This window comes from Antedon bifida, chromosome 8 (genome assembly GCF_963402885.1).
Source record: "Antedon bifida chromosome 8, ecAntBifi1.1, whole genome shotgun sequence".
NCBI lineage: Eukaryota > Metazoa > Echinodermata > Crinoidea > Comatulida > Antedonidae > Antedon > Antedon bifida.
The window spans coordinates 14,190,618-14,203,866 of NC_136233.1; the positions used below are offsets into that span (position 1 = coordinate 14,190,618).

A 13,249-nucleotide genomic window follows, 5' to 3' on the forward strand; every position below is an offset into this window, starting at 1 on the left:
GAGTAATTATAAAAAACAGTTTTTGAAGGAAAATTGGGCAAGTATTGGTCAAGAATAAAGACTTAAATACCATTCTGGGCTTCGAAGAACTCATTACTGTGGGTCACAAGAGGCAAACTAGCTATTGAAAGTGTAGTGCAATAGAATATAGTATATGAGTAGTAGTATAATATAATATCCATGTTAATTTAAAGGTGTGTATACCCCCGGATTGGTATTAGTTTTGAAGGAATTAATCCGTACGAGAACAAATGTGTTTCGTCACGTATGCCATTCGCCGTCGAAGTAGGTCAACCTCCGGGTCTATCAAATAATGAATAACGTATTAATATTAAACTGGCCTATTCAATTACAAAAATGTTTGATTGGTTCGTTTTGTTTTCAAAACAAAACAAAACAAAGAGGATCATTAAATAATTAATATATTACTAATGACTTTCATATCAACAGTTAAAAATTAAGAATATTTATCATTCAGAATTTAAGTCTGAATTCAATTAAGCATATACTAAATTATTATAATATTGGCAGTCGAATCTTGTTGGGGAGATGGGGGATGAACAAGACGAACTGCCAGCATCTCTTCTTACCCTTTGACCTACCGTACCTCGGCACATGTGATGAATGGGGGCGGGGCTAATGTTGTTGTTGTTTTGTGGATTTTGGAAAGACCAAGTGTGTCAATCAAGGCTATTTCACTTCTAATTAGGCCTATGAATTGTTTTTTTCTTAATAAGCATTTGGGTAAGATGCAATAGTGTCTTGTTAATCTTATATTTAGTAATATTTCATGAATCAGCCTGTCTAGCTAGCTAGCCTGCTGTACTGTTCTGTAGAGTTACGCGAGTAGGCCTATCTATCTTCCACAGCAGCACAGCAGCAGGCCACCTTCTGCGCCTCCCTCTTCTACTATCGAGAGTAGAGTAGTAGCCTGCCTAGCTAGGCCTAGGCTAGGCTTCTTTATAGACTGGGAAGGCTAGACATATAAAGTGCACTGTCGTCGGTTGTTGTGTTGTCTGCATACTTTTTTCTTTTACTAGCCTAGGCCTAGCTAGACAATGAAATGATTTTGGTGGTTTTATACAGTAGGCCCAGTAGCGATTTTTTTTTTCGTACATAAGTTGGGGACCCCTTATGAAACGTCACAAAATAAACATGAATAATTCATTAGTTGTTTACAATTCACGTGATTGCCTTCGCGTACTCTTCTTCACACACACACACACCACCCGCACCTACCCGCACCTACCCACACCCCCCCGCACACAGTACTAACTAGTAGAATAGATATGGGCTTTAGAGACTAATAATTAGGCCTAATAGTATTAATAGAAACTATAATTTTAACACGTAATTCTTTAGTAATAAATTCTATTAAAAAACACCATAAAGTAAAGGCTGATTATTTCGACAATCCACACAACGCTTCTATTCTTTTATGAAATCGCACGCCGCAACCACAGCGGAGATAGGCCTAGAATCGTATCGCAGTTGTAATCACGCTTGGGTGCACACGGAACAACAAATTTAACTGATGAATTATTATTCATAGGCCTATTATTATTAATAAAAAGAGACTTCCCTGAAATGAACAATTGAAATTCAATAGTGTTTTCGTATAGGCCTAGTTAGTGAATCTCTATGATGCAATTTTCAACTGGTGATGACTGGTGATGACTGGTGAATGTTTGGCTAAATCCTCCACCAAAATTTACTTAATGAGAACACATTGACATATTTCCCCTAAAAAGGTTGGTAGAATAGGTTTTAATAATAAGCATATTTAAATTGCTCTATTCTAAGTATTTTCTTTTAAAGTAATAAAAATAAATAGTTATTTTATTTATAATTTATCTAGGTATCTAGGCCTGATCTGCCTGCTACAATCATCATGTTTGAACAGTTTAAGGAAAGACTTCAACATGTTCAACAGGATTTATCTGCTAGGTATAAACACTGTTGTTTTATGTGTGGGAGCGGGAATACCAGCTGCCTATTATAAATATGAATGATTTTGCATTGACAATTAATTTTTTTCTTTTTGTCAAAAAATTTCTCAGGTGGGACTCAAACCCATAACCTCCAGATCACTAGCCTGGCATGCACATCTCTAGACCACCGAGCGTGCTCACTCGGTTCTTTGATACAGTTTAAGTGGTGTCTAGGTCCAGACGCACGATGACCGTCAACACAGCAATGTGGAGGTCATAGGTCATCGCAAATCGAAAGCTAAACTTTACCTCTGGTCTGTAGACATTGTTGACATGCTTCCACTACATTGCGTTTATCGTAAATGTAATGTAAAGAATGATATAAAATATTTGATAAATTTTATTTTACAGTATTAAAAACTTAACGACCAAAGCAAAAGAAGTTGGAATTGGTAAGAGGTGAGTTAAATAATTCTGTCAATCATTTTAGTATAATAAAATGCATTGTTATTAAAATATGTATTGATGTTTCTTGAAAATGCAATTACTATAAAGTTACCTTGCAGACTCTAGAACATTGTTACATCAATCAAACATTGTATACTATGGATCAATTTACATATTTGAATGTTGGCAGCAGAAACATATATATGTCAGTATGGTAATATATAAAATGCTGTTTTCTAAATTAGAAGCTCTGTCTACCCTATCAAACTTTATGTGACAAAAAAATATGATGTGCCCATATATGGACATGGTGATGTCGTACTACTACCATATTTGGGCATATCATTACCATATTTGGGCACATCACACTTTTTTTGTCAAACTAGTTTGATAGTGTAGACAGAGCCTAAGATGGCTGAAACTATTTGGATTATGTAATTCAACCAAAACCTTGTAAAAGTATAGTCCCAGGGGCCTGGTTATAAAATGTTTCAAACAAATTAAGGGGGTGCTATTATACTTCATTTAATTAATACAATAGAAGCCCTCCCTATGAAGGTATTAATCCTATATATCCTATATCCCCTGAATAATCATTAAACGTAGTGTTAAAAGATATATTGTCATCATCATCACTTTTTTTCACTCCAAAGTGTCCCCTTATAAATAGTGGTGTCTAATGTAATGGTTTTATGTACAAAATTCTTGTCTTGAAAATTATCCTATACATGGTCATAATTAAAGTTCAAATGTTTTTTAATTTATCAATTTTTTTCTAACTTGTCTTCATAAACTATACTTTTGTTATTGCAATTACTTTTACTAAGTAGAAATTTTAAAATCGTCCTCAAGAGACTGTTACCGTATTAATATTATTAGTCTCATGTCACTTTCACCTGATGAAAATTTGATTTAATGTTAATAAATTACCAGCCAAGTGTGAGAGAGTGTGAACAATCCGTCTGCAAATTTTAAGTCAATACAATGTGGTAATTTGTACGAACATGGTATGCTACATATTATAATGTAGTTTCTTTTATTTATTTACAATAAATTACCAGAAATAGTTTTTTCTAGGCCATTTTTAAAATCATCTCTATGATAAAATATTATCTAAATTGTAAATATCTAAAAATGAAATTAACTAAAAATAATAATTAGTACATACAGTATATAATTTATTTGTGCCTATACTTACATAATCAAAATAATTAATTATATAATTTATATTGGCAATAACTATTTATCATTTAATTTGAATTTTTGCATATTTACAATCACAAAAATGACTCAACATTTCCTATCAAGTTTATGGTCTTTTGTTGCACAAATTACTTTATATAATTTCTGCAAATTTAACAAAAACATGACTTGGCACTATTTTCAAGGTTAATTGTTATAAACAAGTTTGTACTGTGGACATTCACTCGCAATGGTAGAGTTTGAAATGAGAGGAGGGTGCAGGGCCTAAAAATGGTGAAGTTAATGTGCCTATATGATTTGTGAAATTACAATTTTCCTTGATTTTTTTTTATGGACAGTAAAATCTCCACAACCAGGACAATTGTTTACTGTATAAACTCGATGTTCAAAATGCATTTTATTTGAAGAATGGAAAATAACTTTTGAGCTTAATTAAAATGAGCTTAATGGGAGTGTTTCATTTTTTAAATGTACCGTTACGTCACTGTACAATATATTCTGATTATAAAACAAGACGTATGCTTTTAGCATACTAAGTAGCAATTATCGTTTATTGACGAATGCCCTAATATATTTCTTACCGTATGCTGGTATTCAGATTGTAAATTATAATTAATATATTACATTATATTACATAGCCTATGTAAATACGTGAACGTGATTGGTTGAAACTGCGTCACATGACTATCGCTGCGAGGATCGTAAATCGTATATATCCTCGAGAACGATGATATTGACTGAGTAATTTTCGCGTAATTATCGTGTCCCCTGTCATTAATCATATACATTCTCGAGTTCGATGATATTGACTGTGTAATTTCCGTGTGGCAACACTCGCGTTCGCCGATAAATAAACAAAAGTCATCTACTGGATTTGAACTCGGGTGGAATTGTCACTCTATCGCAAGACAACGCTTCTACCGCTGCACCACGCAGCTTGCTTCAAGAAATTATTCATCTAAACTATTTAAACTATGCATACATAGCGCCCTCATTTGTTATTAGTCCTCCCTAAATGTGATGAAACACCGTTTGTGATTGGTCAATACTCACGGTAGTAACCTAGTAACTAGTACGCGCTGAACATCCGGTGATTCGGCTCCTCGAAGAGAAGACGATGAATTGTTTATTCGGCCTACCTGATTATAATATTATTATTAATAGGCTTATTGATGGAAATTCTTCTGTTAATTTAAACGACCTAGGCCTAAGTGAATATTTTATTGCCAAGGAATCATTAATTCGTAATTATCTGTATATTATTCTTCGCAAGTTAAGGTGTCTAGGCAGGAGGCTTGTTTACATACAATACAAATACTATAGAATAGGAGGCCTAGCCTAGCTTCACCCAACCCAGCAGACTTGTTCTTGGCTATATAATATAACAGATATTGCCTTTTATATCGGTAAAATATAAGATTTAACATCCCCTCAGGATGATATTATGTTCTCGGGGAATTCTTCGGGATATATATATTCCCTCGAACATAATATCATTCCCTCGGGGATGTCAAATCTTATATTTCACCTCTAAGCAGGCAATATCTGTATAATATAGTCTAATAAGAAAATGATCGACGTGTCAGGTGATTTGATTTTTCTCTGCTTTTTGTTGTGAATTATAATAATTATAATTATCATTATATTACTACTACTACTTTTGTATCCCCTTTTTCTGTACAGCCACAGAAGAAGATATATGTTATAAACCATTCTACCCTTATTTATTGTTAATGGTCGTATCTGCTTAAAGTCTATTTCTAGACTTATTTTGACCACCATCCATATTTATATATACCTAATGATTTATAAAGAATATGTATTATTTGTGGAAAATCAATAAACAACAACAAACAACAACTACTATTTCAAATACATTTTGAAAATCAGACTTTCGAGAAAACCAGCCATTTCGGACTAGCCAGATATTTGGGCCGACCCAATACGCCCAGCTTTTGGAAAGCTTACTGACTCAAATTGTTTGTTTTTTTTTTTCAAATCTTTTTAATTATTTTCAATCTTTCTACATAACAAAAAAAACATAGAAGTATAACAGGGGAGTAGCGGAAAAGCAAAAGTAATAAAACTGTCATCTTGTGATGTGCTTGACAAGCCCCTTGTAAGTGTATAGTTTGTACATCAGTAAAAACACGACAAATTATATACCGATTGATTTTTATCTGATATGGATGTACAGTATGCTGTAGACTGTAGAATTATATTATCATAACCTCAATATTATCAACCTACTTTCTTTCAGAATCACAGAACATAATGATCCTCTATCAAACAGGTATGTCGTCCAGTAATATTTATCATCATATCTAATGATAAATAATCTTTTTATTATTCATTCATGTTATGAAAGCTTACTGTTAATGTTTAATTTAAATTTAAATCAAATAAAATTGATTAGATTGTTATGGTACAATTTTGTGCTTAGCTTACCTGGATAAACCAACATTAGCCATATTCCGAAGGGATCAGCTAAGAAATTTATTTAAATATACCTGTAATAAGTGGTATGGCTAATGAACCATCAGCATGCAAACAAGTGGCCCCTTCTTAACCAAAGGCCACAGAAAATTATTTGGCTAGTTACTCCACCAACCCATGCCAAGCTAAACTAAATCTAAGGCTATCTAATCTAGAAAATCTTAAGCCGGTCTGATGTATAAATAATTTAATTCAGAATAATATGTTTTGTACATTTAAAATAATCACATCCTGAAAGAGATATGGATTGTTAAGACTTTAATGTTCCATTTTACAAGACAACTATTGTATCCATTACTGTAATTACAATATACACTTACTTACACCTGTCTTTTTCTAAAAGCATCATTTATTCTTGAATATACTTAATTAAAGGGCGATTTAAAATGTCTTCCTGCGTGTTGATGTTTTTCAAAAATGATGAACCACAATTGTTTAGGTAGGAGGTAGGAGTACCCGGCTTAAGTTTTGAAATATACAATGTAAAAGATAGGACATTATTGGGTTAAGTTCAGCACTTCCTCCACACCCTTTCTCAATTTAACAATTCTGAATCTGCCTATGAATAATCCCATTTTTGATCTAGTGTTAAAATATATATATAAATATAACTTTATATGAATAAATGAGTTGGATACTTTTAGTATTTTAAAACATCATCTCTCAAACATCTACTTTAATAATGCAACATCAATTTGAATAAATTATAGTGGATACTTATGTCTAGCATTTTGTAAAATGAAAATATGTAATCAGCTACTTAACATAAAGTCACTAAAAACCTAAATAATAATATTTTGTCATTCTTATCTTGATGGTGATATTATCAGCACAATAATTCTAGTTGAGATCTTAAATCATATTGATGTATTGATTGTTAAGTGTATATTATAAAGGAATATCTAATATTATAAGCCAATAGTGTATTATGCCAATGATGTGGTGTACGTGCAAAATGTATTGTAGTAATACGTCTGTAATTCATACACGTATACCATCATTTATATGCGTATACTGTACTAGCTGACTAAGCATTAAATGCGTATACTGTACTAGCTGACTGAGCATTAAATCCAGATGATTACACCTTTGCAGGTAGTTATCTGTCAATAATACTTTAAAAATAACTAACCTTAAATGAATGCTATGCTAAAGTTCTACATAGATACCATATTATATTTGGCAGAACAAATTAAGATTGAATACTGTCTTAAAATTCTAGACAGTTGAAAATTAAAAGAGAATCATCACTAACTTATTGCTATTAGAGCGTATAGACTTACAGTATATTTGTGTCAGTTTGGTAACTCAATATGTCCCACTTTTGATCTTGTTTTTTTTTCTAGTTCTATCAATGTGAAACCATGTAGATATGAAGCTGGTGCTGAATTACTCAACAAGTAAGTTGAGTTTTGAAGAAAAACTATTTTACATTTTTCATAGGTAACATTACTCATAATACAAACAAAACACAATAAAAACAAGACAATAAATGTATAAAAAATAATAATTAAAGATTGTTTTATTTTATAAACATTTTATACTCTTAAAGATGTATTGTCCCTTTGACTAATTCCAAAAAAATATAAAAAAAAGATTTCGAAAAAAGTGGGTCATTTTGAAGTATCATAATAGTTATTAACTTTCACCAAAAATGAGTTGAAAAAAAAAATATTTAAAAGAAATACAGAGGTTTTTTTGTTCAAAAAATAACTTTGACTTCCAGTCAAAGTTTTCAATTCATAGTTTACTTTCACTAATTTACCTGTTAATTACGTAAACTTGTTGTTTTTGGCTCGAATTTTCGACTTAAAGTGAATAACTTTAATATTACTTTGATATGGCCAATTTAAATTTAAAATATTTTGACCTTCATTTTTTGTGTTTCAAGGGACAATACATCTTTAAACACTATCACAAACTTCATGTGAAAAAATAATGTGATGTACCCATATATGGACATGATGATGTCATATCACTACCATATTAAACATAGCACTACCATATATGGGAAGATCACACTTTTTTTGTCAAACCTGTTTGATAGTGTGGACAGCTTTACAATAGCAGCTTAGTTTTTTAATATAAACTTTTTATAAATGTGTCGCTTTTGTTTTCTTTAGATTCCAGTCATCGTGGGCAGATGTACATAATGATATTGAAAGGGCAGCAACAAGAGCAACAGTGAGTGTAGGGTTGAGGCATAGGGTATATGTGAAACCAAAATGTTGTGCCTAGCTTACCAGGATAAACCTGGCTGCCTGTGCTCTCCTAAGTGAAGACTTAGATTCGAAAAGTTAAAAGTTCCTAGAACATGCCTGTACCATAATGGACTAGTCCACAACCATGCCCTACTCATTTGGGAATGTACCACCACACCAACATTTCTTTTCGTAATGTAAAGATGTGAGACCAAAATTTGGTTTAGTGGACGAAATGTGAACAATTTCTAGACATGTGTGACTTGTATGTATGAAAAAACATTCTTATACTTTAAAATAAAAATATATATCATTTACTGATTTCAGGCTGTTGATGGACGTCTAAATGATGTTTTACGAGATTATGAGAAAAGGACAGAGTCACTACATCAGTTGCACAAGCATCTACATGAACTACCCACCATACTACAAGATATACAGACAGCGACAGTTACTGTAGGTAGGTCAAGGTTCATTCCCCTTGTTTGTCCTGGTTATATGATAACAATGATTGGACAGTATTATTGCAGCAGTATGAATTGGCATGTATTCGATTTGGAAATCTTTGTACTTTATTCACTCGAAAATTGTAAAATCTTTGTGCTCATCAGAAAATTGTTTGAGTATTTTCTTCCATTCAAATAGTAAACACATTAATTAACATTAACTAATGCAAGCTCGTTTGCTGACTGAGTACTAATTCAATGCTCAAAATAATCTATTGAACTTAATAGTCTATTTCATGCCTAGCTTACCTGGATAAACCGACATTGGCCTATTCTCTCTGAGAAGAGAGCTACAACTCGAATATATAAAAAAAAATTGAAACACCCCTGTCAGATAATGGTACATTCCATGAACCCTCAAGTGGGAACATCCCAACACACCACCATCATCATTGACAGGGGTGTTTCAAATTTGTTAAGCTAGCACTTATAGACTACCAACACCACTTTTGGTTTGTGTACTCAAGGGAAAAATTGTATTCTATGGTAAAGTCCCAATCAAATACGCTAAATTTTGAAAAAATTTGTAATGATTTTTCTTACATAATATGTTGAAAAGGTAATGTGTGATAGGTTAATCTTATTATTGTTTGTTTATGAAAATTAATTATTAAATGTGCTAAATTTGTTGTTTCTGATGCTGATTAATTATATTAATGTACTCATTTAAATAATAAAGGAACTTTTTTTTCTAGGCCGAATGCAAGCTTCGTTTGAAGAACTTGAAACTATGATAACAAACTATGAAGATCTTGTTGAACGAGAAGAATTTAAAAGGAACCAAATAAATAAACGAAAAGAATTACACAAATACGAATCTCAGAAAAAGTAAGCATTTCTTTTGCAATCTGATAACATTTTAATTACAAGCACTTTTGAGATTATTGTTTCAAATAAGAGTGAATTTAATGAATCAGGGTATAAATAAGTACCTGTATTGCAATGTAAATTAACTACTATTAGTGAATAAGTCCACCTGTAATTAATCAACCCAATTAGTATAAATGGGCACCTGCATTGCAATGTAAATTAGCTACTGTTAGTGAATAAGTCCACCTTTAATTAATCAACCCCATTAGTATAAATGGGCACCTGTATTGCAATGTAAATTAGCTACTATATTAGGGAATAAGTCCACTTGTAATTAATCAACCTCACTAGTATAAATCAGTACCTGTATTGCAATGTAAATTAGCTACTATGAATAAATAAGTTCACCTGTAATTAATCAATTTGTATAAATTGGTACCTGTATTGTAATGTAAATTAGCTACTAATACTGTGAATGAGTCCACCTGTAATTAATAAACCCCATGAGTATCTGTAATGAACAGTGGCATTTATGATCTCATTTTCTTTAGAAATTGAATAAGGACAAACTGACCAACATCACATGACATTGGATGACACTTAATTTATTCATCAACAATTGTTAATTGTTTTGTTTTTCATTTTCAGCACTGAATATGCAAGAACAAAAGGTATTGAATATTTCAAGCAAACAAGTAAAATATGTTGTTTATGAATAATTCATGTTTACAACAATTACTGGTACTACAGAGAGAACAGAATAGACTTCTTTGTGTTGGAGTGTACGAAATATTGTAAAATAGAACTGGAATAATTTAGATTAAAAGTTTAGATGAAACTCATGTGATTTAAAAACTTTTTGTCGGAGTAAAATATTTTACATATATATCTTGTTTTTCTAGCTCACCTCCAAGCAGAAAATGAACAATTAGTTAAAGAGTTTGAAAAAGCAGAAGAAGCAAAAATGAAAGAAAGACAACAAGCTTTTGAAGAGGTCTTCACAGCAGAGATGGATCATTACAAACAACATGGAAAAGTTAACGGTATATACAAAACTTATCCAGTTGGTTCCCGATTGGCCTAATATATTTTTATGAAAAAAAACTATTTTGGCACATAAGGCATGTCATACCTATAAATGGGCTTGAATCTGTTTCAAAGAAAATAAAAAATGCCCTCTCACATTGGTGGCGCTATGTAAAAAGAAACAATAACTAGTGACAAGTGTAAAGCTCTGTCTACACTATCAAAATTGTGATGTGCCCAAATATGGTAGTGATATGCCTATATATGGTAGTGATATATCTGGTATTCCCAGATACAATTTACTAACTGTATTTTTTTTTTGTAGAAAAAGTTGTCCAAAGAGAAAAGACATCCACCAGTTCAATCGATGATTTTGAATTCCAAGTTGATGACACAGATAAACTAGCTTTAGATGATTTTCTTGGAGGAGCAGAAGTTGCCACAAAAACAAAAATACCAGAAAATATACAAGAGATAGATGATGAGGATGAGGATGACCAAGATGATAATAATTTAGAAGATATAAAAGAGGAAATGAATGAAGGTGAAATAAATGATGGGATTACAATTAATGAAAAAGAAGAAAATGTTGAAGAAGAAGATGTAAAAAAGGTTGAAGAAGATACAAAAAAGGAAGGAAAGGTTAAAGATATAGAAAAAAAAGAACATGTTGAAGAAGATACAAAAAATGAAGAAAAGATTGTACAAAAAGATACAAAAAAGAAAGAAAAGGTTGTAGAAGAGGATACAAAAAAGAAAGAAAATGTTGTAGAAGAAGATACAAAAAAGAAAAAAAATGTTGTAGAAGAGGATACAAAAAAGAAAGAAAAGGTTGTAGAAGAAGATACAAAAAAGGAAAGAAAGGTTGAAGATACAGAAAGAGCAGAAAAAGTTGCTATAAATAAGGATGAAAAAACAGAGGACAATGTTGATGAAGATAGTGTAGAGAAAATGGTGGAAAAAGAAATGGAATCTAAACAAGGAGAAATAAAAGACAAAGAAGAAAATAAAAGTAAGAAGTTGAAATAATAAGATAAGAATTTTCTTGTCCTGACAAAAATTGAATGGGATACCTGTTTGCCTTGTGTCACATGAAAATAATACATTTATAGCTTATATATATATTCGGTACACTAATTGTTTGAAATACTTTTTACAGGTACAGAAAGCTTAAATCAGAATACAACGGAACTAGAAACAAATGAGGAAACATCGTCATAAGAAATCCAATCAAACAGCTATTGTGCTAACTAAGCCAAAAACAATGCCTTTTATGATTGACTAGATTGGTACAAATATATTAAGTATAGTATCTGAATTTTATTGAAACTGGAGAGATAGAAAGAGAGGTATAGGCGGACAAGATGGAGTTTATTTTGCAAAACATTTTATATAAATTGGTGCTCACAAGAGTTTCAAGAGTGAGTGAAAAACCTGTGTTCATTTATAAGTATTATATAGCATATAAAAATATGTAAATGGAAGAAACAATTTTCCACAGAGATTTGAATTAAAGTTTATATGCCGACATTTTACCAACATTAAAAATATTTATTATATTATGTTCACACTTAAATGGTATGATGAAACAGAAAAATACACCCTCATTTTTAGGAATCCCAAAATTTAGGAGGTGGAGACAAAAAAATAATGATTTCAAGATATTTTTATTGTTGATTGTTTTGTGATGGGGATCTGCATATGGGTATATAAATAGGAAGTATAAATTGCCAAGCATTGTTTCTGAATTAAATAATTTGTCAATCTTCCAAACGAACAGTCTTCCAGTAGTGTAAAGTAGGGGAATATTCGTTATGTTGGCTGGTTTTTAGCAATTATATTGTAAATGAACAATCCAGTGCCTTGGTGTAAATTTGGGGTATGAATAGAACACTGTGTAAAGGGTCTTTCACACCTGTTCTGGCACGGTTCTGGTCGACGGCAAGAAAATGAACTGAAAGTCAATGCTTTGTTTTCACGATGCTCCACGTGGCTATGTACCAATCAATATGCATGTTGCCACATGAAAATGAAACATTGGCGTTTAATATTATTTGCCAGAGTCGTGATAATTACGTACTGTAATGAATTTCAAGTACAAATAATTTTTAATTATAAATTTTTGCTTCAGATTACAAAAATTGTTTGATTTCAAACAATCATGGGTTTACTGATTTGTGCAATAAAGCAAATGAAATAAAAAGTTGCATTGTTTGTTTTTATTTTTTACCAATTATTTTATGTTGTTGGTACTTTTTACGTAGCACCACCAGGCTTTGATTTCAGATGAAGTTTACTGTATACGGTAGGTACAGTATGACACACTATGTGTGTCAAAATGTTTATTTAAAAACAAATATTAAACCAGATTGCATGCCTTAAGCTCTGTCCACACGATCAAACTTGTTTGAAAAAAAAAGTGTAATGTGCCTAAAAATGGTAGTGATATGCCCAAATATGGTAGTGATATGACATGTCAATATATGGGCAAATCACATTTTTTTTGTCAAGTTTGATAGTGTAGACAGAGCTTTAGGGTAGACCACAAGTCTCTATAATAGACATAGTTATTGTTTTGATATCTTGAGTGCCATTTTCATTTTACCAGTATTAAGCTGAGAACCTAGAC

General features: G+C 31.6%; 1 protein-coding gene across 3 annotated transcripts; it reads left to right on the forward strand.

Annotated features, from left to right (window-relative positions):
* Positions 1–621: 621 nt before the first annotated feature.
* LOC144851141 (dysbindin-like) lies at positions 622–12,817 on the forward strand. 3 transcript variants are annotated; one of them, XM_078708698.1, is made up of 13 exons: positions 622–744; positions 1,859–1,947; positions 2,343–2,390; positions 5,842–5,874; positions 7,424–7,477; positions 8,201–8,261; positions 8,606–8,738; positions 9,480–9,612; positions 10,243–10,265; positions 10,497–10,637; positions 10,946–11,322; positions 11,377–11,632; positions 11,780–12,817. In XM_078708698.1, the coding sequence occupies exons 2-13, from the start codon at positions 1,892–1,894 to the stop codon at positions 11,839–11,841; spliced, it is 1,377 nt and encodes a 458-aa protein (XP_078564824.1). In that variant the 5' UTR covers positions 622–744; positions 1,859–1,891; the 3' UTR covers positions 11,842–12,817. The 3 variants fall into 3 exon arrangements, with proteins under 3 accessions (XP_078564824.1, XP_078564821.1, XP_078564822.1); XM_078708695.1 differs by having other exon boundaries at positions 10,946–11,632; XM_078708696.1 differs by lacking the exon at positions 622–744 and adding an exon at positions 1,729–1,751 and having other exon boundaries at positions 10,946–11,632.
* The last annotated feature ends 432 nt before the right edge of the window (positions 12,818–13,249 follow it).

What these genes read in the sequence shown, in the direction of transcription:
- LOC144851141 (XM_078708695.1), top strand. Translation starts at nt 1,892, where the DNA reads ATGTTTGAACAGTTTAAGGAAAGACTTCAACATGTTCAACAGGATTTA. An exon ending in GACAGCGACAGTTACTGTAG is followed by an intron (nt 8,739 to 9,479) that starts GTAGGTCAAGGT and finishes TTTTTTTTCTAG; the next exon opens with GCCGAATGCAAGCTTCGTTT. An exon ending in AGACAAAGAAGAAAATAAAA is followed by an intron (nt 11,633 to 11,779) that starts GTAAGAAGTTGA and finishes TACTTTTTACAG; the next exon opens with GTACAGAAAGCTTAAATCAG.